This window comes from Bombus pascuorum, chromosome 2, assembly GCF_905332965.1.
Source record: "Bombus pascuorum chromosome 2, iyBomPasc1.1, whole genome shotgun sequence".
NCBI lineage: Eukaryota > Metazoa > Arthropoda > Insecta > Hymenoptera > Apidae > Bombus > Bombus pascuorum.
This window is the reverse complement of record NC_083489.1, coordinates 13,268,680-13,293,504: the sequence shown is the minus strand read 5'-3', so window position 1 is coordinate 13,293,504 and position 24,825 is coordinate 13,268,680. Positions and strand designations below refer to the sequence as shown.

Below are 24,825 nucleotides of genomic sequence, written 5' to 3'. Positions count from 1 at the left end.
AATTTTAGAAATCTAAGTCAGAAATAGGGGAAAAGCAGGAATCGTTGCTGCACTTGCTGATACATCTTTTCATTAGAATTTTTTCCTTTGAATTTCCTTGTGGAATATGCGACAATGTAATAATACATTTTCAAGATTGAGAGCCTTCAAGGTGGAGATTTACGAAGAATTTCTTCCATGTTTAGACTTGTGGTAAGTCGTAACTGTAATTTGGAATGATACTCTAAACTGTGATTATATTTGTTAGAACGATTCTACGATATTTGACATTCTAATTCATAGAGCAGGAGCAAGAAGAATGTATCGACATATTTTTTAATTAGATTTTCGTATCGTTTGAAATGACGTTACGAAAGACATGTTCCAATCAACAATAAATTAAAATTCTAAACTATCAAAATCACCTACAATTAAACTCAATTTCCAATAAAATTCCTACATTATCATATTTTAACAAAAAAAAAGAAAAAAAAAGAAAACATTCCAGTGGGTCGACTCTCTTCGATTGTGCGTACCTTTATGATTATCAACGACCATGAACATTGCAAATAGTACGATGATTACGCTTTCTCATAGAATATCGTATCCTTTGAAAAGAAAAAATCTTTCGGAAAAAAAAGTTTATCGCTCAGCTTTAGAAAATTGCAAATGGAAATCTTAGTGGCGATAAAATTTCTCTTTATACCTTGTACTTTCCAAGACATACAACAATTAGCAATTAACACGAACAATTACCAACGAGAAGAAACGTGTCCCTATTTCTTCAGCAACTACAATTTGCATAAAAAAATTGCATTAAAATCGACAACGCGTGTTTCTTCGTTAAACAAGTAGCTGCGCAAGGCGAGATCGTGGTACGTAGCTGACTATCGTGAATTAAGATCTGGATCGCGTGACAGCTTTTGTTCCTATATACGGAGACTTGTTTCAGTCGATGGCGACAACGAAATCCGCGGCGTGGGCCGCGTTCAGCTTGGTTTTTCCACCCACGTCGCGTTCCATCGCGATACCTTTTTAAGGTCAATGGAACGAGCGTCGCTCAGGTGTCCAAAAATAAGACGATCCTTCTCTACCTCGATTTGGACGAGCTCCTGCTCGGAATCGCGTATAGGTCGCCACGATAGGGTTTGAGTCAGCAAACGATTACACCACGTCCGGTTAAGAGAGTTGCATTGCATTCGATAGCTTTGGAGTTTCGTAGAATGAAAACTATTTCAACTATCGATTCGATACTCTGTGCGGTACATGTACGATTTTGTTCGCAACCATTAGGATACTTGTAGAAATTATTGAAATATTACTCAGATATATTAATATTAATTCGATATTACCCATGAGATAATTATCGAAATATGTAGCAATTTCTCTAGTTATAATTATAGTTATATCTTGTTTGAAGCTTTGCACAGAGATAAATAGAATGTTGGGTAGCGAGGAATTTGTATATTCAGTGTTGTAAAAAGCGCTTCATCTTTACGTAGCTTATTTGCGATAAGATTACATTTTTTCGGGATGAAAAATGACCCAGTGATAAAAATATTCTTCGCGGATGAAGATATTTAGGGATGACAATCTAGCAAATAACTTTCGAGTAAAATTTATATTTCCCGGGCAATTTATTTATCACTTGCTGCGCAATATTATTTCCCTATCTTGACACGAGACCGATATTTGTCTTCGTTCAAGATACAAATATCCGCAGACTGCTTTATGAAATTATGAGATATTGCTGAAATATTTTTCAATCTTTCGCGATTTCTGATTAACCTTCCGAAGCACCGATATCAAAAATCCACTCTATTTTCAAGTGTTTAACAATTTGTCGATTCGATATCCGTGGAAATTGTGGAACAAAACCGACATAATTCCACTCGCGCAGACATTTCCACTGCTTCGAGAGTCGCGGCAGAAGCAAAAATCGGTGTTGCAGCAAAGGTCGACGAAAACGAGAAAGGTGGAAAGTTCAACGGAAATGCCTCGATGCTCGTAACGTTCACGCATAAACATGTTACTGTACACCTGTGCTTACAGCGAGATGAGATTCGCCGCTTGGAATATAAAACAAGCGAACGTGCATAAAGTCCAGCTCGCTAAACAACCGAATTCGTGACTGACCGTCGATTCTCCGATCGAATCACGGATTCATAAACGTACTGGAAAATTCTACAGGAAAAATTCGATTTTCTGTTTGACCTATATATTTCTATATCGAAGTATGCCGGAGAAAAATTAGATATACAAAATACGCGTACATATTCATAGCTTTTCTTAACGCGCCATGTCTTCTCCACAGTTCCAAATCCATTGAATCTTTAAAGTATCTTTCATGGCTTCATCGCCGCTAAAACATTTGAAGATCCACGATAAAATCACTCCGCCACTTGTAACAGAATATCATTTAACACTTTACCGATCGAAAGCCGATTAATCGGTTTTTGTCGCCGGCGCTTACCGATCGATAGTCTATTAATCGGCTTTTTGTCGCCGACAACCTTTCTCATTATTTGAGCAGCAATTTGTTATTTAGTACTAAGGTACCTTGCTCAGTTGCGACAGTTGCGTTGCTTTGTAAGCTCCTACAGTGTTATACTAATTTGAAAAACTTACCGTTCGCAATGAAGGAAAAGAATGGTATTGGAGAGTCTCAACCGAAACAGAGCCGGCGCCAGGGGGAATCTGCGCCTGAGCTGCCGGTCGGACGTGCGTATGCTGTTGAATCGCTAGTCGGTGAAGTATTAACGCGAAAAGTTAAGAAATTACGCTGTTTGCTAAATTAAAAATGCCTTTTCAATGGTTGAAACTCGTTCGAATGTATAGGTGGTAATTTCTTTTTTACGAATTCGTCATAGCCGAATCTTTCCAAAAATTCACAACAGAATGGCTATCGTTTCGATTGCGAGGGTGTTAGTAGATTTAAATCGGAGTTTCGGCGTACAGGGGAAACGGTTCTGTAAAGTTGGAAGTAAATGCAATGTGGAGTCGCGTCGAACGGAAACGGAATCGAGTTTCGCGGTCGCTTCGAAATTCGAAAAATCCAGGTGTACGCGTCACACCTTCGACGTTCGATTTGCACTCGTATCCAGATCGTATCAATCCTCCATCCCTCCGTCCTTTTTCTTTCAATTCTCCGCTGTCATTTTGTTTCCCCCAGGTGAAAATCTCTATTTTCTAATTTCGCCCTGCAATGCTTTCGTGTTCCACTTCCTCTCTCTCTCTTTCTCTTTCTCCCTCGCCTGTCTATTTTGCTCTTATCCTTTCGTTCTTTTTGCCAGCGTACAGGCTGATTCCAACTACTGTGCCAGGCTATTTCAATATTTCCGTTTCAACTAACGTGAGAAACGAATCGTCGACATTTTTTTACGTGTACTAATTGTGGGAATTTTATTTCGAATTTTTGAAAATTTATTGCAACTCTGCTAATCGTAAAGATTGTGGGATTTTTTTTTATCATTCAGTAAGTTTTATCATCGAGAAGAGCTTATTTGGAACTTTGAAAAGTTTATTAGAATTGTACTATGATAAAAATTGGGAGATCTTGTATTGTTCGGTAAGATTTATTATTGGAGGAAATTTATTTGGAATTTCACAGAGGCTAGGTATATTGGAACTGTACTAATTGTAAAAATTGTAAAATGATCCATTATTTAACATATTCGTTGGTATCGTGTGAAATATAGAGAAAGTAGTGTTTTAGAAGCAGAAAATTATTGTAAAATTGACGCGATACGAAAGAAGAGTAGCATGTATAATTTAAAATACAAGAAAGAAAAAGAAATTGTAATTTTACTTCGCATCGATGCTTTTGTAAGAAAGTATTAGGTCGTCGCAAAAATTTCTTTCCTTTTATTAGCAAATAATAGACGTACGACATTTTTTATTTTATATTATTTTATCAAATCTTGTATGATATATTTTTTAGTAATAGAATAAAATGTTCTATTCAAATTGTTCTTCTATGGCAATTTTCTTGTAACAGAACAAAATGTTCTATACAAATTGTTTTCCTGTGGTAATTTTGTAGTAACAGAACAAAATGTTCTATTCAAATTGTTCTTGTGACTTAATTTTTTAGTAACAGAACAAAATGTTCTATTCAAATTGTTCTTGTGACTTAATTTTTTAGTAACAGAAGAAAATGTTCTATTCAAATTGCTCTTTAGTAGTAATTTTCTAGTAACAGAACAAAATGTTCTATTCAAATTGCTTTTTAGTAGTAATTTTCTAGTAACAGAACAAAATGTTCTATTTAAATTGTTCTTCTATAGTAATTTTGTATTAACAGAACAAAATGTTCTATACAAATTGTTCTCCTGTGGTAATTTTGTAGTAACAGAACAAAATGTTTTATTTAATTTGTATTCCTGTAGTAATTTTCTAGTAACAGAACAAAATGTTCTATTCAAATTGCTTTTTAGTAGTAATTTTCTAGTAACAGAACAAAATGTTCTATTTAAATTGTTCTTCTGTAGTAATTTTATATTAATAGAACAAAATGTTCTATTCAAATTGTTCTTCTATGGTAATTTTGTAATAACAGAACAAAATGTTCTATTCAAATTGTTCTTGTGTCTTAATTTTCTAGTAACAGAAGAAAATGTTCTATTCAAACTATTCTATTCCTACAAAATGGATTATACATAATTCAATAAAATAATATAAAACAAAAAATGTTGCACATGTATTATTTCCTTATAAAACAAAAGCAACTTTTGGAACGACCTAATATATCTGTATTTTCGTCCAGTCACGGGGAAACGCGATCGCGAGGAAGCGCGTCAACGGGAGTCGTAAATTCCCGTTACGATTAAGATAATCGACGCCACGAACAGATCGATCCCTTTATTTCTTTTGGAATAATAGGGGTGCTTGATATGGTATAACACTGCTGTTAACAGGTTATAATATCAATATTTTCAACAATTTAGTACAAGAAAGAATTACGCCGTTGCGTAAGATGTAAGTGTCATAGACGAATGTTTAACGGGTGAAGAGCCGATAAAGAGACGTTGGCTGTTTTCAGGCTACAGAATCAGGGTAGATATGCTGACTGATCTATAAACGCGATCGAATCCGAGGAGATATGCTAACTGTTCTGTCGTAGTAGAACAAGTCCCGAGCAGTTGTATGTAATAATGTAGTAGAAGCAGTTCGAGTTGTTGATTGATCAGTAGGTGACTTGGCAGACCGAGATGTTGACTGATCAGTAGGTGACTAGGCAGTTCGAGATGTTCACTCTTTTCGAGTTGACTTGGCAGTTTTCGACTTGGTACCGGTGTATTGACTGACTATCCGCTCTCATGCAATTACGGAGGAAAGCTTGGTGTGGGTGGGCTTTTTTAACGAAGAAAGCGGATTCGTTGTTCACACTTTTCGTTAGAAAAGTGAGGATAACGATCTGTGGTGCTCATGGTGGTTATAGTTAACGTTAATGAATGATGATAAGAGGAGTAAGCCTACTACCAACGTTGCTCGTGGTTGCCATTGTTCATGGGAAAACCTGCTTTTCCCGTTAGATATATATCCGCTTTTTCTGTTAGGTAATTAACCGCTTTCTTCATAATATTTAAGAGCGCATAATAAATCTAAGGACTGTTCTAAGGATCATCCACAAACTGATAACATTTATAGGATTAGAGAATTCTTCAGGATAAACAAATTAACTTAAAAAGCATTAAACACCTAACACCAAAGCGTTAAAACACCTAAGTTAAAAAGTTCAAGCTTATGGTGGGTCCTTAGGTTTATCGAGGGTCTGAATAACAGTATGTGGACCGTTAGCGGCCAAGCAACGAGGAATGGGGTGCTGATTGTCTTACGCGACATAACAATATCCATTTTCGACAGAGGATGATAGACTTTTGTTGAGGTTATTAGATGTATGTGAATACAAAGGAACGCGTGGATAAATTATAAGGTAGAAAATATATATATTTGGAATATTAAAGTGTAAGTACGAAGTTTGGAATACAATCTGAGCTGATCCAGATCCGCACGCTAGTAGCGTTACCCTATGACTGAAAAACCCTGAAGCCAACGTTGCATGTGTACCGTTTACGGTTTGCCTTTGACGTAGGCTTTTGTCTATGCGCTGTCGATGGCTTCAGTGCTTGAGAAAACTAAAGACCAGATGTAGAGTTTTCTTAGAAGTGATGACCACTTCAACAACTTTATTAAATGAAACACAATTTTCCTGTACAAAGTTCTCTTAATTTTTCTACGTTTACTTACAATGGGGTTAAAATAGCGATGTAATCTGGCTCAATTATATTAGAATCACCCTGTACATTCGTTCGATCTACGCACCCCACGACCCATTCGCAGCGTTTCTCGTCCCAGGAAGAAAGGCACACGTTTTGTCTTTAGAGAATTTTCCATGGCGCGTAAGATTTTCCAGCCGACAAACGTGTCACGAGCTCCTGTGTGTCTCTTTCATCCGCAAAACTGGGTTTCTGGGATAAATCGCTGTGATTTCTAGTCAAATTAACCCTACGGGAGCTGCAGGCTCTTTCTCCGACCTCGTTTCTTTGAATTCATCTTCAAATTCCTTCTTTCTCATCTTCCTCTGAATTCTCTAATTCAAAAAAGAGAAAAATACACCCGAGACAGTCTTGCGAATTTCATACAAATTTCCTCTCGCAATTCTATCTCATTCTACTTCGTTTTATCTCAGCCGTATGAATTTCCGTGTATTTCATCAATGCAGATAACAATTGTTATTAGTACCATTAATCTTTCCTCGGTTAAATTTTTATCAATTGAATTTCAAGTTTATATGTTTTAAGTTTCAGTTTAAGAGTGTACGATTATTTTATACCTTTGTAATCACTTTTGCATTTCGTTTTATGAATTTATCGTTACTATATTTACCAATTACAATTCCAACATAGACTTTCCATGGAGCGTGAAATTATTTGATATCATTGCGACAACTTTCATATTTTAACTTCGTGGAATTATTATCATCGTATCCCTTTGCAAGATACTATAATTCTTTAAGCAAAACTTCTGTTCTACGAAATCTTAATCTTTCCCAAAGTCGAAGAATGTTCAAGAAATCTTGCGGGGTCAGTCCGCCGAGCCATATCAATTCTCGTGATTCTCCTCTTACTCGAGCTTTCTTTTCTTCTGCTCGGTTCGTGTGATCGAAGAAAAGATTCTTCGACGAGCGTCAATTAAGCGTCATCACGAGAAACGCGAGACGAAGGGACGAAACACGAGAGCAGAAGGGACGAAGCTTTTAGAAACAGGGATTTCCCGGCGTCGATTCCCCCGTTTGCTTCGTAATTTCCCGTTTGTTCCCCCGAAAGCGAAGATTGCATTTAATTGCGCGGAAAGCGATCTCGATGCTCGGGGTTGCGAGTCGAGTCTCGATGATAGATCGGTGATTAAAACGCGTTACAGCTATTTCGTGATTGTTTTGAAAGGATTCAGAAACAAGATACAGAGTTTCCAAGATTTCAAGTCTCAGACTCTAATCCATCAAGGATGACTATACGGTGTAACGACGAGTGAAAAGTGTATAGATACATTTACATTTATATTTTCCTTCTCTCAAACAACGCGTATCTTAAATTGTCAAATTTCATTTTTAAATAATAAACGAATTAAAGATTCGGAGAAGTTTTCGTCTAAAGAGAATAATTCATCGACTATGTGTTTTCCTGCAGAATAAATAACGCGTCACTAGAATGCACCGAAACGAATAGAAGAAAATAAAACTGAGTAGAATGAGAATATTTGAAAATATTCATATTTCCATGCAACGACGTATGATGCGAACACGTCGAAGGACATTTTTATTTTATAACATGTTACGTCATATTTAACACGGACGACACTCGATACGCGCATAATGTAGTACGATTGTTTAGTATCATGTTTATAATAAATTTCACATCTGTTAACAAGGATGTGAAAAAGAAACGATATGCAATATCTTCGTATTAACTAGTGTTGTTCTCGTGAACAACCGATAGTTAACACGAAAATATTTCTATCAAAATCAGTGAAAATGACTGGTGTTTAAAAAATACGTAATAATAGAATATTTTTATATTTATTGATTTATTACTTACAAAAAGAATTCCATCTTATGTAGTACATTTTTGGCATTATTAATCCATCTGGGATCCCTAAACGAGGGTTGACACATTTATAAAATTGTAGAACCAGTCATTTTCACTAGTGTGGTATTTTTAGTGTTAGCATCTAGCGATCTAGCGATCGATCGGGAATTTTCCTGATAACTGATATCATCATATCGAATGATACGCAGTAAAAATTTAAAAAACGTGAGGCAAGTTGTACAAAACGAGGAAACTGTTTAATTGGGGTTCGATAAGCAGATTGCAAGACCCTTTTACACTTTGACAAGTACCAGTCATTTTGACTGCTATTGCTATAAGTAGCCTTGGTACAAAATTATTTTCAGTTTGAATACATAAAAAAGAAAATAAAATTCATTATATTATTCTTTTAGTTATCGTTGCGAAAGTCATTACATCATTATGGGAAAGAAATTTAACATGAAGTAGGAATGTTAAAATAAAATTGTAAAACCGGTCAATTTGACCCGTGTGGCAGTTTTAATGTTAAATGAGATAAAAAGTATCCTTTAGAGAACCTTAATATCGTAACGTAGGAAATATATTACTATGATAAAACAAAATAAATGTAATAGGAAGATGGAACAGGAAAGATAATAAAAAATAATATAATATAGTGATACCAATAAATTGCACGTTTTATTATTTCCTCGAAAATAATTCGAACGTCAGTTTCCACTCGACTTAACGTGCACGATATATTTTGGTTGATCGGCGAGTATACAAGAGCCAGCGACACGTATACTTTATTTATGCACTGCGTTAAGCCGGGTTCATAGGACCCGCGACAGGACCTAATTTATGCAGGGCGGCATGCACGGATCAGCGATGCATCATTCCTGTTGTCCTCGTCGAATTCACCGAATCTGGGCCAAAACTGTCAAAGTATCGCGAAGATGCGACAGTAACGGATTGGATTTGGTTCGTCGATCCGATGGATCGTTGCACAAATCGCGTAGTCACTGCCATAGAAATGTCCAATCAAAATCCAGGTGAACGCAGCTTAAGATTAGCGTCCTAGATTTTCATTTAATTTTATTATTTCATTTAACTCGATAGAATTTTATATTTAAACGCATATCTTTAGCATTTGTTTCTAGCTATTGGACAATTTTTCTGTCTGAATTAATAGATTGGTTTCTGGAAAATAATTAATCAGTAATTTGAATATTAAAATAGAGAAACTTTCAGAGAACGAGATTAATCGATTTGTCTCTCGAGTGGTTCAAATATAATTGAAATATTGTAGAAGATCCAGTTTAGGGAAGTTTAAATGCCAAGGACCATTAGAACAATTTTAATATATTTTTACAGGAAATAATTATTTTCGATTTTAACAAGGTTCTTCCACAAAGAGAGCAGAAAATTCGGTAAAAATTGCAAGAATTTTAAGCTGAACGCTGCTTAGGTCAATGGCATGTGTAACTGGTGGCTGTTTATCGTGGTGAAAAATTTGTCGTGGCTTCGTATACTACATACACAGGGAAATATTACATATAAAATATTCAAGTGAAAAACGAGACATTTTAAAAAAGATATATATTAAGAGATTCAGAAGAAAACAGAAAATATAGATTCTTAATCTTGATTTAAAGGTACAAAAATAAAAACCATGCACGTAACGTACGAAAATATTCAAATCACAGCGAATGAAACAGATACGACTCTTGTCAAATTATTCTTTTTTGAGAATAATAAATTTCCAATAGTTGGAAATAAAAGCAAAACTCATTATAATACATAATAATATTGGAATCGACGTTATACAAAATAATCTGCTTGGCAATTCTAAAAAATCACTGCTTAGACGTCATTCCTTTAATCGTAAAAATATCGAAACCTGCATAGAAAATCCGCATTTTAGTCAATACAAAAGTTATGTCTTTTTCTTTTTTTTTATTCCATCGCTATTATCATAGTCGCTACTATTTTTCCATTGGGTAAAAGAGCGAGCGTGTGAAAATGCCGGTGAAAATGACGCTGAATTTGAGAAACGCTGGTAAGATAGTACTCGGCGAAAAATCCAAATGAAACGAAGAGTACGTGCGCGTCGAAAGCTCCGATAACGGTGCACGTTTTAATAGTTTTACGATTGTCTCGCGAAGTGCATTAATAATAGCGGAAAACAGGCAGCCAATGGAAAATCCGATATCGACGCCCGGTTGCTCGCGAAATAATGTGTTTGACTTCTATTCGAATCGGCGATACGTAGGACGCGGGCAACGTGCGAGTTGTTAATCTTTCAATTTCCGAGTTCTCGAACCGATAAATTTCGCCAAACTTATCGTTGTAATGGCGTTCCATTGCCGTCGAAAGAGATCCATGGAAAATTAATAGAATAGTCGATAATGCAAAGGGTATTTTGTATTATAGCAATTTATGTTTCACTGCTTCATTATGGACAATTTAAAAAATACAAAGTACAGACGTTTGAAGATAGTTGGACAAGCTGTTGTTCTCTGAAATTCAATTTGTGCGTGTGGGTTTGTGAGTGCGTGGATTTGATCGCGTGTTGATAAAATTCGAGAGAATATTCGAGTCTCTGTGACGGATGATGTGAGGATCGGTATTACAAATAACGAGAAAGATTGCTGGCTCCGACCGTCAAGTATATTTGTAATAAATAAAATAAATATAAGTGTATAAATACCGTCGATAGACGTTTGTACAACGTATTCGCAAAGATAGAGTAGCAACTCTCACGGATAACTCGATAACTCGTATGCGCAGATAATAACTCGGACAATAATTCGGTAATAATTCGCTCGCGATCGTGTCCGTTTATTTATATTTGTCGGTGGGAGGGGGGGGGGAGTTACAGTTCGTCTTAGAACGACGGTTGCCCTCAACGGCGACATTATTTTTGCCTAGAGATAATCTAGCGATAATTTCGCGTGTTGAGGCGGTGTCCGTGATCCGAGGTACAACAATAACGTGAGTCGCTCTCGCTCCGCCTCATCCTATGACTCATGTGTCACTACATCTCTTAGAAATCGTTTAATTTCAGTCTTTCCATGGGTATCAGCACGGAATATTTACAACACCGAATTAATTTTCATTTGTAAAGGATTTAGTCGTGTTCAAATCACGTCGGGGCCATCAATGTACAGGATAGTTGGTTTGTTCGAATAACGAGATAGCTCGCTGTTGAAAACCGACCAGTATAAGTAAGGAGTTCAGTATCTACCAGTTATCAACGAGTTAGCAGCGATCTAATTAGTGATTTACACTGTCTGTAGCGAATGTGTTAGTACGAGCGATTATTGTCTGTACTAATTTATTTAACATTTTAAATATACTTGACGGTTTTCAACAGCGAGTTATCTCGTTGTTCGAATAAACCAACTATTCTCTACACATTATTTACATCGAAAGATGACGTTTCCAAGAGCCTGCTGCTTTTATATTGCAATTTCTGCATTCTAAATTCGAGTTTTCTTTCATTTAAGGGAGTACGTTCAGGTTCATTTAAGGGTTCATTTAAGAATGTTCTAAAACAGCATCTTATTCTGATTTTTTTTAGGAGATAAAGAAAGAAATGAAATTATTGAATTTTGAGGTATGGTTTTATATATACTTAACGAAAACAACAAAATTTTTTTGAAGTAAGAACAAAAATTATAACAGATTTCTAAGATTATTTCATGGGCTGCAGTTTTCAGTCGGCGGGAAAGATCCACCTCGTAATTCTTGACTGAAACGAAAAACCAAAAAAGGATTAAATTACTATATATTTTTCTGCTCGATGAACTAAGAAAAAGGCAGAAAATAGTGTGAAATTAAAAATTTTGGTGGGTTTAAAGACAAAATGTGTTTTATAAAAAGAAAAAATAAACTTTAAGGTGCTATAACAATTATTTAAATAAACTTTTTGACGAACTTTTTTAGTTCATCGAGAAGAAAAATGTACAATAATTTAATTCTTTTTTGGTTTTTCGTTTCGGTCAAGAATTACGAGGTGCATCTTTCCCGTCGATTGAAAACTGCAGCCCATGAAATAGGCTTAGGAATCTGTTACAATTCCTTTTTTTATTTAAAAAAATTTTTTTGTATTCGTTAAGTATATATAGAACCATACCTCAAAATTCAATAACTTCATTTCTTTCTTTCCCTTCTAAAAAAAATTACAAAAAAATGCTGTTTCAGAACATTCTAATTCAGGACACCCCCTTAAGCACCGTCCCACTAACCATATACGTTATTTGTTTTAGTAGTTTCAAATGTGTTCCAATATTATTTGCTTATATCTAGAAATATATTTAAACAGTGCGGGTGAAAATTAAAAAATAATTGTCCCCCTCTGGCTCAATAAATTCCTGTCTGCATAGATGAATAAAAGTCAACTTTTATGAGATTCGCATATTCAATGCTATAATAAAGTGAAACATGAAAAAGTCGTAAAACAAGTAGTTACCAAAAACTCTGCTATTCTCGGAAGAATGCGTAACAGCCAGAATCCATAAAGTCAACAACAGCTCTATCGAAGCTTATAATCAACTGTAAAACAAACTGAAATCTCTCTCTCTTAAAAAAAAAAAGGAAAAAAAAAAACAAGGAAGAAAGAAATACCTTAAACCTGGAAGAATACAACATGAAAAATGTGTGACGTGTGGGAATTTTTTCGCAAAATATCTTTCATTCTCTTGACAACGTGTCCATACAAAGCACGCGAATAAAACAGGCTATAAACGCGACGGAAGAATAAATCGAAGATGAAACGTTCGAATGGGTAGAATTTGCTTTTTACTCGGCTACTCGAATCGTTCCAAACGAAAGGAATTCGAAACAGGTTACGGGTGGGTGGGGGGAGATTGAGTGTACAAAAACGTTAATCGATGGAATTCCACGATTTTCGTCGATATTCTCGAGTCGTCCTCGCGCGTCACAATCTCTCTGTCTCTCTCTTTCTCTTTGCCTGCTCGGGAAGAAGTTAAAAGGAAGTTTCGTACAAAAGGACGAGAAGGAGCGTGCACAGGGAGAAATTCCAACGACGTCTCGCGTCCCCGGAAGAGTTATGGCTCGGGGGACACGAAGAAACACGGCATGCATTTGCGAGTAACCGTATAATAGAGCCACGTTGTAGCGATGCCAAATAATTTCGCCGGGGTCAGGCCGAAATTTTCGAAATACAGAAATTGTAGCTGAATCAAGCGGCGGAAGTGACGGGACCCCTGTGCGAACCGTTTCTGGATAATATAATGGAGGGACGAGAAGAGGCAAGTTGGCACCGTTGTTCTTCCTTTAAATGTAATGTAAAAGCCGCGCTAATGAGAGAACGAGAATTGCCAAGAGGCATTTTTCAGAGGAAAGGACTTTCACGAGGAAGAATTGGAAACACAGTTGTTCTCAGCACTTGATTCGCCACACTGAATTTACGGAATGGGAATTATTCGGTATTCATTTCAAATAGATTCTTAAGTATAACAAAAGACAAATAATAGTGGAAGGATAATTTGTACCTATTTGGCAATTGGAAACATGTTTAAGGGGGTGTCCTGAATTAGAATGTCCTAAAACAGCGTCTTTTTGTGATTTTTTGTTAGAAGGGAAAGAAAGAAATGAAGTTATTGAATTTTGAGGTATGGTTTTATATACATTTAACAAATACAAAAAAATATTTTTTAAAGTAAAGAAAAGAATTGTAACAGATTCCTAAGCCTATTTCATGGGCTGCAGTTTTCAATCAGCGGGAAAGATCCAACTCGTAATTCTTGACCGAAACGAAAAACCAAAAGAGGATTAAATTATTGTATATTTTTCTTCCTTATGAACTAAAACAGTTCGTCAAAAAGTTTATTTGAATAATTGTTATAGCACCTTAAAGTTTATTTTTTCTTTTTATAAAACACATTTTTTCTTTAAACCCGCCATAATTTTTAATTTTACACTATTTTTTGCCTTTTTTTTAGTTCATCGAGAATTTAATCCTTTTTTGGTTTTTCGTTTCGGTCAAGAATTACGAGGTGGATCTTTCCCACCGATCGAAAACTGCAGCCCACGAAATAGGCTTAGGAATCTGTTACAATTTTTTTCTTTACTTTAAAAAAATTTTTTTTGTATTCGTTAAATATATATAAAACCATACCTGAAGATTCAATAACTTCATTTCTTTCTTTCCCTTCTAAAAAAAATCACAAAAAGAGGCTGTTTTAGAACATTTTAATTCAGGACACCCCCTTAAGTTAAATAAAAATCATTCACAGATACATATGCAACGATATCTATCTTGAAGAATGTCGAGGAATTTTGGTGGAAACGAGTTCTTGTTTTATCGTTTCGTCGAACATAGCAAAGTTTCAGTTTGTTGGTTTCCGGTATCCTCTCGGTAACATGCAAATTCTCCATGCTTATACATCTGTGTGCTATTTATAAGCATAGAAATTTAGTATTTACGAGGACCAAGCGAACTGCCATTTATCGTATCTAACGATTCTATTTCTTTGTCAGTGCATGCGGACATATAAATCTGCATAAACAATTACACCAGAGTGTCCATTTTAATGTTTCATTTTTCTTCCCAAAACGTAATTGCCCCACCATAAATTAAAATATAAATTGCTCCCTTAATTAGACCAATAAATATCTGTCGGAGATATTGGGTTGGTAACTAAGTGATTGAGGATTTTCCCATTACCTCCTAATGACAAAATCCGCAATCACTTAGTTGCCAACCCAATAGATTGCGAGTAAAGTTCCCTGCTACATTAGCGTACGATTTAACACACTTTCTGCATCGACGACTTAAAACACGTAAAATACATAAAATAGATGGCAGATGCAGTGCAAAACCCGTTAACGCGAATTACTATACCAAACACCTAACACGATCCGAAACTGCGAAACTTTCGCAACCACCCATACACGTTTTATTTTCACGCTCATGGTCATCCCCATAGGTACGACGACACTTTCGCAGTGGCGCGTATTATTCAGCGGTTTCTCTCGGATCTATTTGCAGCTCCGAAATAGGGTACGCTGGTTCGCCGCCAAGGGAGCTTCTCACCAGGGGCAGAAGCATAGATTCCGTGGACAGGCTTTTTCAACCGAGCGACTGGGTCGACGTGAACCTCGAAGTGCCGAGTACACCGAGGGCAAGCTCCGCTCTCACGAATTTAACCGTCGACACGAGCCTCTATCCGGCCACCACCCCCACGTCCAGCTGTAAGCTCGCAATTTATCGTTAGCTCGTATTGCAAGCTGTATCCTTAACGAGAACACGCTGGTTCCGACATGCCGGCTGATAAGGATAGAAACAGCGTGTATCGTGAACCCTTGTGCAACACGCTTCGTTGCATCGGTATACGTATTTGTAAATAACTATAGCAGACAAAATCTCTCCCCTTATAGCTAAACCCTAATTCTCCGCCATTCCAGCTTTCTAAGCTCCAAGTGAGGGGAAAAAATAGGCTGGAAACTATGAGTTTGGCCGGCAGGTTGGAAACTTTCGATCTGGCCCGTGTTACGTGTTTATTCCTTGGCTGCCACTTTTGCCAAGAAATTTCCACTGCAGCATTTCCCTCGCTCTATCTTCCTTTTAGTAGTTTCTGCATAGAGCCAAGTTAATCGAGAATTATAGCACGTCCATCTGTTTTTGAAATTTTAGCGTTTATATATATATATATATATATATATATTGTTATTATTATTGTAGCAGTGTCAATTGGATTTTCATTATAAGCGACGAATGATGTAACTGATTAGAATTTTGTTTTCTCATTAGGAGATATAGTGGAAGTTTGCCAATTAGTGGAGTAAGGGAATGTACCACGTAGATGAGTTTAATTTTGGAGCAAACGAATTTTATTTTATCGAATCTTACACGGGAAAAGAAAAGAAAAGAAACGAAAGAGAGAGATCAGAGACAGTTACACAAAAATTCGTCAGGAATTCTGCGTTCTACTTGTCCTGATTCAGAAATCTTAATATGCCATTTAAAATTAAAATTTAAAAATTTTGGCAAGTCGACTAGCGTTTGATACATCAACGTGGATATCGATAAATCGCATTAAATCTTCCTTCAATCTCCTTAGGTTACCTTAAAATTAATTAAAAATCATTTTCCTAGCCACCCAAGGCCCCAAGCTCTGTTTGCTTGCTGTTTATTTCTACGTTGATGATATCGAATAAATTTCTTTCAGTACAAACAAAAGCGCGAAATGTATAAAAATTCGTCATAAATCCCAAAATTCAGGTTCGAACCTGAAGGATGTCACGCCAATTCCACCACCCAGGCGCCGGAAGCGGAACAAGGGCAGGCCCCTGCCGCCGAAACCGGACGAGATCGCAGAGAATTCGTGCAATGGTCCAAAACGAACAGAAAACGGCGATGAACCGTTGTACTCGTCGGTCAGGTCACCGAAAAGCAGCGGAGACGAGCAAGAGACGGAAGAGGAGGTGAAGACGGATAAACATCGGTCTTACGACGACGCAGGACGCGATGGCAGAAGAACGAAAGAGATTTACGAACACAAGGCGAGTCACAATCTCCATTGGAAATTCCCTCGTGACTCGATATTCACGAGAATATTTACCGTCGCGTAAAACGGGCCGCGCGATTCGCCAAACAAAAGGGAATCTGTGAAACAAATATCGACGCGACATTAGGAAATATTTACGAATCGGGTCGAATCGAACCAACCGTTCGTTACGGGCACAGGGGATGGATAAGGGTGAGGATTGTAGTTTTGTTGAAATAAAGTCGGCGAAGGATTCTTTCGTTATTCCAGAATCAGCGTTCCTTTCCTGCTACTCCTATTCATCACCGCTGCTGCTTTTTTTCAAATTTAATTTTCTTCTAGTTTCACGTATCGCCGTCGAATTGCCTTTTGAACGTTCCGTTTCTATTGAGTTGGCAACTAAGTGATTGCGGATTTTGTCAATAGTAGCTAATGACAAAGTCCGTAATCGCTTAGTTTCCAACCTAATATTCTCGATTCGTCATTTTTATCTTAGCCGTGTCGCGCGTTTTTTGTGTCAGAAATTCTGGCGAAAGAAAAAGATAGAAAGGATGCGATAAATATACAAAATAGTACGTAGTAAGTGTCAAGTATGCCATTCGTTACAATATTTAATGGAAAAAAATAAATCTCTATTTAGGTTCTTTAATTCTGCTCGTACAAAAGCTGCGTAAATGTTCTCAGTATATCGACAATTTGGTTGGAAAGAAAGCAACACCTTACCTTACCTTTCGCCAGCATTATCTATGCTCTTCCTTCCTCGATGCTAACGGGTGAACCGATTTTCCGGGTGTGCAGGTTAACGGGACCGGAAGGATAATATCGAGCGACGTGGTTTCCGGGAAGAGGAGTTTCGAGAGCAGTCAGCACCAGCGTAAGGAGAGCGACGAGTACGAGAAATTCGCGAGGAATCGGACAAGCAAGGACTCGTCGACTCCTAACCGTGTGGAGAAGAGAAGCAAGAGGGAGATCGAGAAGCGAGCGAACGATTCCTCGAGGGATCAAGAGAAATCGAGCGGTAACGCGAGGGCCAAGAACTTCAGCACCGTCAGCCTGCCGAATTACGACGAGTTGGACATGGCCAGGCATCGGCCGAAGGAAAACGACGACCACGAACAACAGCAGGACAAAACGAGCAAGTGCAGGAGACCCGTCAGAAGCAGCACCGGGTCGCTTCCGGCTGAATCTTTCCTCTCACCGTTTTCAGATGTACGTACACTCAACTTTCCCTACGAATTTTCAGCCATCGGTTGTCTTCCACAGGCTCGCGCCTAAAGAAAATTTGGACGTGGTTTCGATTCGTTCGGCGCTTCTCTTGGAGAAATTTCGATCGATCAGGTGTTTCGAATGTTAATTCGAATCTCTTGGTTGGTTCGGTTTGGGGGATGTGGAGAGATCGAATGCTTGCGGAGGCTTTAATTTTAATCGTTTGGCTTTGCACAAAGGATTTTCTGCGTTTGAATATTCGAGCGGAATAAATGATGGAAATCTGGTGAATTTACAAGGCAAGCTAAGCGAAGTTAGGAAGATCAGGTCACTAGATAACGTGAATCGTTAGAATCAGGTCAATCAGGTAAATTGGAGATCAGATTTGGTAGGGCAGTAGTTGAGATACGTGGTTTGATTATGTAGATCAAGTAGATCAAATAACCCTGGCAGAGTTAGGCAAGTGAGATTTGGTAGATTGGTTGAGAAGCAGCAGGTAGTTGAAGTACGTTGAGTCGATTATGTGCATCAGATAGTCGACACGTTAAATCGACTAGATCACGCACATAAGGTTCGAGTCTGTTACCGATATATCGTCAAAGAAAGAAGACGTCTCAAGAGATGACAAACGTTAAAGAAAAACGAGAACAACGGTGTTAAGGCATCGTCTTATTTTTCTTAATAACGCAACTTCTAAATACTTCAACGTTGAAATGTACTGCTTCTGGTAACGAATCTCGTGATATTCTAAGACACAAAATACACACTCGTTCTTCTTCTGCGCGGTTCACTATGTTAACCACATCGCATGCTTTATGTGGCAGTGGGTACCCGCAACGAAAGGGTTAAACCTAGGGTGACAACAATCCAGCCGGATAACGCGTGAATTTATTCTAATCCACAGAAAACGAGCGTACGATTGGAGGACTACATTCCGAGGTCCGATAGCCTAACACCGTACGAGGTGCTGGAGAAGTTGGACTGTGGTACAAACGGCCTGGTTACAGACGAATTTGTGAGATACGATCCAAATAAACCGGAAGACTGGGAGTTAGGTGACGTGGGTAACTCCGAACTGAATCATCAACGACGTCTTTCCATCGAGGTACGATCCAATCGATCATCGATGTATATGCATATTTACGTATAAACATTGTACGAAGGTTGTAGAATTTAAGGGGGTGTCCTGAATTAGAATGTTCTAAAACAGCGTCTTTTGTGATTTTTTTAGAAGGAAAAGAGAGAAATGAAGTTATTGAATTTTGAGGTATGGTTTTATATATACTTAACGAAAACAACAAAATTTTTTTGAAGTAAGAACAAAAATTATAACAGATTTCTAAGATTATTTCATGGGCTGCAGTTTTCAATCGGCGGGAAAGATCTACCTCGTAATTCTTGACCGAAACGAAAAACCAAAAAAGGATTAAATTACTATATATTTTTCGTCTCGATGAACTAAAAAAAAAAGGCAAAAAATAGTGTAAAATTAAAAATTTTGGTGAGTTTAAAGAAAAAATGTGTTTTATAAAAAGAAAAAATAAACTTTAGGGTGCTATAACAATTATTAAAATAAACTTTTTGACGAACTTTTTTAGTTCATCGCGAAGAAAAATGTACAATAATTTAATTCTTTTTTGGTTTTTCGTTTCGGTCAAGAATTACGAGGTGCATCTTTCCCGTCGATTGAAAACTGCAGCCCATGAAATAGGCTTAGGAATCTGTTACAATTCCTTTTTTTTATTTAAAAAAATTTTTTTGTATTCGTTAAATATATATAAAGCCATACTTCAAAATTCAATAACTTCATTTCTCTCTTTCCCTTCTAAAAAAAATCATAAAAAGACGCTGTTTTATAACATTCTAATCCAGGACACTCCTTTAATTTAATTTATCGTAATGGCCCTATCTCCACATATAAACATCCGAAATATTTGTTTTCCATCTTTCACTACAAACAATCGGACGATACAATCGTATGGTACTTTGGTAATAATTCTAAAATGAAACAGCGTGCAGAATCCTTAAAACGTGTCATCTCTTCATCATAACTTAGAGACTTTTCCTTAAAAGGTATCTTATACGTTAAAGAAAAAGAAAGAGATCTACGTTTCTTGTTGCAAACGTTGCATTAGAATCGTCGACCGGAAGTTAGGGTCCTTGTAAAATAGATACAAGATACAAGAAAAGGATTTCCAGGACATTACGGGGCTGAACGACGAGGAGAAGAAGCGAGTTTGCGAGGATGACGAGGACGTCGTTGATTTTTCGGCCGGTCGAGAAGACGAAAGTAGATCCCCTTTGGCGAATGTTCCAAGATCTCCGATCTTCTTGAAGAAGCCGGAGGCATTTGGAAAAACAGCGTCCCCGGCACTCGGCCAGCCGGAGCACATCGAAGTGGATCAAAATAGGTCGGTAGAGATTATCTATGGTCGGTGTTGCGGGGATTAAATGGGTTTAATCGAGGTGCCCAGATGCCAACCGTTGTAAGTCCACATTCCGTGGTCTTAACGTTTTAACCATTGTATAATCTTCTCTCGCCACTTTCCAAACTTACATTATAGCTATTCTAGTCGTTTGTTTATATGTTAGTACTTAGAGTATAACTTGCTAGATTTGCAAATATATAGACGTAGTTATACGAGACGTTGTTAAAGCAATGCAGGCGATGATTACAGCGTTGTTATGATATTTGTAATGTATCACTGTAGAGTGTGATTATTCTGAAGGTAATTAAAACCTGCATTAATTGGTTCAAGTGTTTTCATTGGTTGAATTTGTTCAAGTTTGAACAAGAATGAAACTTATCTTTTCGCGTTTCGAGGACAAACTTGATAGTATACATCCGAGACAATATTTTTGTCTATTGGTCTTAAGCATTTAAAATTCTCGTCTACTTGTCAAGATTTTTATCGTATTGACACAGGGTTGTACGTTCAGTGGTAAGCAAATAGTTTTAAATTGTGTTGGACGAAATGAAAAATTCACAGAAACGAAATTTTAAAGTGAAATTTTAACGCGGGTTATCAACAATCTGGTTTGTTTATGGAAGATTGAAACATTTTGAGGCATTTCTTTTTGTTAGAAAAAAATTATAATAATGTATAATACAAATCGCGATACATTTGCGAGAATAATGTTTTTTCCTGCGCTTTTTCTTTTGTACAGATCTCACTTGAGGTACTTCGATCAACCGAAGCTTACGGATAGCTGCAGAGTTTCGTGTGTCCGGGAGTCGTCAGAGTCTAAAGAGCCGTTTTTCCTGGACGAGGCGAAACATCGTTCCGCTTGGGGTAAATAGAAGCGAGAAACAAAACTGTTTCGACTTTTCGTTACTTTCTGCTTTGAGAAATAACCCTGGTAATAATACGACGCACGGTTCAGCACGATATATCAAGCTGTCAATGTTCCTTCCCCTCGTAAATCCTAAAACCTCGTCGAACCTATCAAGTGGAATGCGTGAAATTAAGCTGTTGCGCAACCGTGATGTTTCATCTTACGTGTTTCCAGGATTTCGAAGCCATTGTCATTAAGAACTGTATGAAAAATCAATTTTTTTTATAGAAATATCTCTTAGAAACATTTATAGTTGTCTAAGGTTTTACCTCTTAAAGTCCACATCTTTCATTTCCATGAAAATCCTAATTAAAAATGTCCTAATACCACATCCGAATTCTAAGATCTAGTTATCTACCTAAATTTAGCAATCAAAATTCCATATCTCGAAGACTTCTTGAGCCTAGAAATACTCAAACTTCAAATGTCAGTCACTTGAAACCGAATTGCAAATCTAGCTTCCGCAATCTAAAAGTTTTCAAAACCCAATCTTTCATGAGCCCAATAATAACTCAGAATGAAAATCAAGTCCCTAAACCTCCAAACCTAATAAAATATCTAAATTTCAAAACCTAAGAGTGATAAAGTTACTGCTAAAGATCCCAATTACCGTGAACGAATCCAGAATTCCATCCGATATCGATCAAATTCTCAAAGAAGAAACACGAACAAATTATCTGAAATCGATTACAAGACGAAAATCCAAAGTTCGAACTTCCTGTATTACCTCTACTACTTCGAGAACCTCAAGAAACCCAACAATCAGCACAATTCCAAAACCAGGAATCACACTCGTCCATACCCAGCATTCCTCTTGACCAGCATGATTGAGCAGAAAGGACCCAACTATCTTCGAACGTGACTAACGCGTTAAACGCGCTCCCTCTTAGCAGATACGCTCACTGGGTCCAAGCAAGGGAAGCCAGAGACCGATCGATCGGGTCAATCGAGGATGACGTTCGCCAGGAGCTTGTCAAACGAGAGCGAACCGAACGAGAACACCTACGAAGCAAAAGATTTACACAGCCACGCGATCAACCTGATCAGGACCATCTCAGAGGAGTCTTTGCCACGCGAGATGCTGGAGGAAGAGCAACTGGATGATTTCTTCGATGCGAAGCTGGCTAAAAACGTCCACAACAATCTAAGGAAAAGTCTAGACGACTGGAAGACCAACACACCACCTCCTAGTCCTGAGCCTAAGATCAAATCTGACAGTTTAGACTCTGATCACTCGACTTTGTTAAAAGTTTTCAAGGAAGAAATCGCAGAAGAAAGCAACCTAAGTTCAATGACACCAAGTCTGACAGAACTGGAAGCTGCTTTGTCAGACATGTTAGAGAAAGAAGATTCTCAGGAAACATCTAAAGAAGAAAATAGATCAAACTTCACCGACGAACAAGTTGTAAAGAAACTAGAGCCTGACGTTCAGAGGGATTCTGATACTTTTAACGGAAAAATGGATAGTTTGCCGAATGAAAATGGAGGAAGAACGAGTGATTTAAATGTAGTTGATCTGAGGAATTCCAATACCCTTGAAATTCCAACACCCGCGAAACAGATTGTAGAAGGGAAAAAACTAGTCTCAGGAAGGAAGGTTTCATTTTGTTCTTGGGAAGAGTCCGTGGCGAATATGGATACTCGGCACGAGCAAGAATCTGTTGATTATTCACTGGATCTAGAGAAAAGGAACGTTTCTCGTTTAGACGAAGATCGAGGTACAGGCGACAGAGGAGGCATTTCTCTGGATGTTCCGCCAGAGAAGCCGAGCAGATTGAATAGGAGCTTGGATGATCTTCTGGAGAATACGAACGTTGTTCCTACGCCTCCTAGAAGGAGGAACAGGAGTATTGGTGTGGTCAAGAAGGAGTTTGAAGTGGCGCAAAATGGCACTGTCTCAGAGCACCTCTCGGATGATAGACTCATTTAATCGTTTTAAGTGATGATCTTCCAAGGACATTTCCAGAGAGTGTTCTTACTGTTGGTGGAACTGATGTAGCATGGTTGTAAATTGAAGCATTTAGTGGCGGCATTGATTGATGTACAGTGGCTCATTGTAGTATTCGAATACTTGTGGAAATCTTCAATGAATATATTGTACAGCGTTCAGAATATTTTGTATCACACATGCAGTATGCACATAAAAGATTTCTAGAATAAGCGTTCAAACTCTTTCACGAGCCATTGTAGATGGAACTAGGTTGAGTCTTACAGAACCATTTTGAATGTTATGGGGGTTTATGTGTGTTCATAACGAGTATGAGTGAGAAATGACAATCATGACACGCGCAGCGACTGAACATCAATAAATATATTATTTGTGTATATTTTGTTGTATGTACATATTGCTATGGACACAGAATACGTTTCACAGAGAAGTTGCTATCTGTTGATATTGATTTAATTTGATAGTCAGTCTTTGGCGATATTTTACAGCGAACAGTCTACCAGATGATCGTAGCAAAACGTTGATTATATTAATTCCTTCCTTATTTTTGTTTTTAATTCTCTGTAAACAGACGTGTCTTCCTCAGATTCGAAGGAAACAACTCTCTTAATATATTAACTGTGTACGTGTTCTTGTAAAGAATGAACATCCTAAAATGGATAGTACAACTAATCCATAAATAAGACAAGAAGGAACGACGAGTGTTTTCTGTTTGAGACATTCACTTTTGAGAAAATCGAGTCTAAATTTACCAAGCACCTGTACGTTTGGATAAATTCCGCCCGAATAAAGGTGGCACAAACATATAGAAGATTATTCCGCGGACAAACATAAATCAAAACTGTATAACAAATCGATGGAACGTGCAATGATTCCAAACTGGTAAATTTCGACTCTTGACCGATTTTACGACCTGGCTTTATCAGTTCCACCAACAATATACGCAAGAACGTTTGTTCAAATCAAACATTTTCGAAACATGGTTGCAGCTACTGCGAAAAGAGACGAAATGGTGAAGATGGACTTGTCGATTAAACAAATTGTAATATTCGCGACATGCTCGACGACGTTGACGATTATAAATAGTTTTATGAATTGTTGTTACTGTAACGTGGATCGTAATAAAGATTATGCCGCTCGTTCGATTTATTTCGCGAGTTAATTCGACGAGACTTCCAAAGCGCGACAGAAGATTCTTCCTCCACCGATTTCCTTTCATAGGAAACTTTCTAACGAACTTGCTGCTTTCGAAGAAACGACGTCGTCCTTCGAAAATCGCGAAACTTCGTTCGAAAAGTTTCCGATCAAAGGGATCGCAGATGTTCGCGCCTTATTCTTGTCCGCAACACTCCTCGGATTGTTTGATTTCGATGAACAGGTTGTCGTGTCGCCTAGAATTAGATCGTAAAGTTATAGAATTGTTTTAAACACGTTGTATTGATATGCAAACATTACGATCTTCCTTCGTACTAATTATCGTTTTACCATGATTTAATGATCTTTGAAGATTTTTATATAACTCGAGATATACAGATTCAGATGCTTAACGTTCGAGCTTAGGGAATTCTTTGTCATTTCTGACGACGCTGAGAAAGTACTTTGCGGTTTTATCATTTGCTTTACTTTGAAATTGATTATATTTGTTTCTAACATAATTTCGAACTATTAGCGTAGGTTCACCGTGGTAATTTTAAGCTTTAGGAGCTTAAGTGTACTGATTTCATACTTTCGATGAAACATTGATGAATAGAGTGCGAAATTGACACACAAAGAT

General features: G+C 37.4%; 2 protein-coding genes across 4 annotated transcripts in view; both read left to right on the top strand.

Annotated features, from left to right (window-relative positions):
- Window positions 1–24,200, top strand: part of LOC132916565 (uncharacterized) — a 54,827-nt gene extending 30,627 nt beyond the window's left edge. For 2 of the 3 annotated variants that reach the window (XM_060976669.1, XM_060976670.1), the window contains exons 5-11: window positions 15,064–15,266; window positions 16,297–16,577; window positions 17,360–17,770; window positions 18,672–18,872; window positions 19,967–20,178; window positions 20,936–21,060; window positions 21,994–24,200. In XM_060976669.1, the coding sequence (XP_060832652.1) occupies window positions 15,064–15,266; window positions 16,297–16,577; window positions 17,360–17,770; window positions 18,672–18,872; window positions 19,967–20,178; window positions 20,936–21,060; window positions 21,994–23,033 (2,473 nt within the window). In that variant the 3' untranslated portion in view covers window positions 23,034–24,200. The remainder of the gene's footprint in view (window positions 1–15,063; window positions 15,267–16,296; window positions 16,578–17,359; window positions 17,771–18,671; window positions 18,873–19,966; window positions 20,179–20,935; window positions 21,061–21,993) is intronic. The other variant, XM_060976667.1, reaches the window with a different exon arrangement.
- LOC132916564 (transcriptional protein SWT1) overlaps window positions 1–24,825 on the top strand; it is a 321,821-nt gene that overhangs the window by 76,398 nt on the left and 220,598 nt on the right. The gene's annotated exons all lie outside the window — the stretch shown is intronic.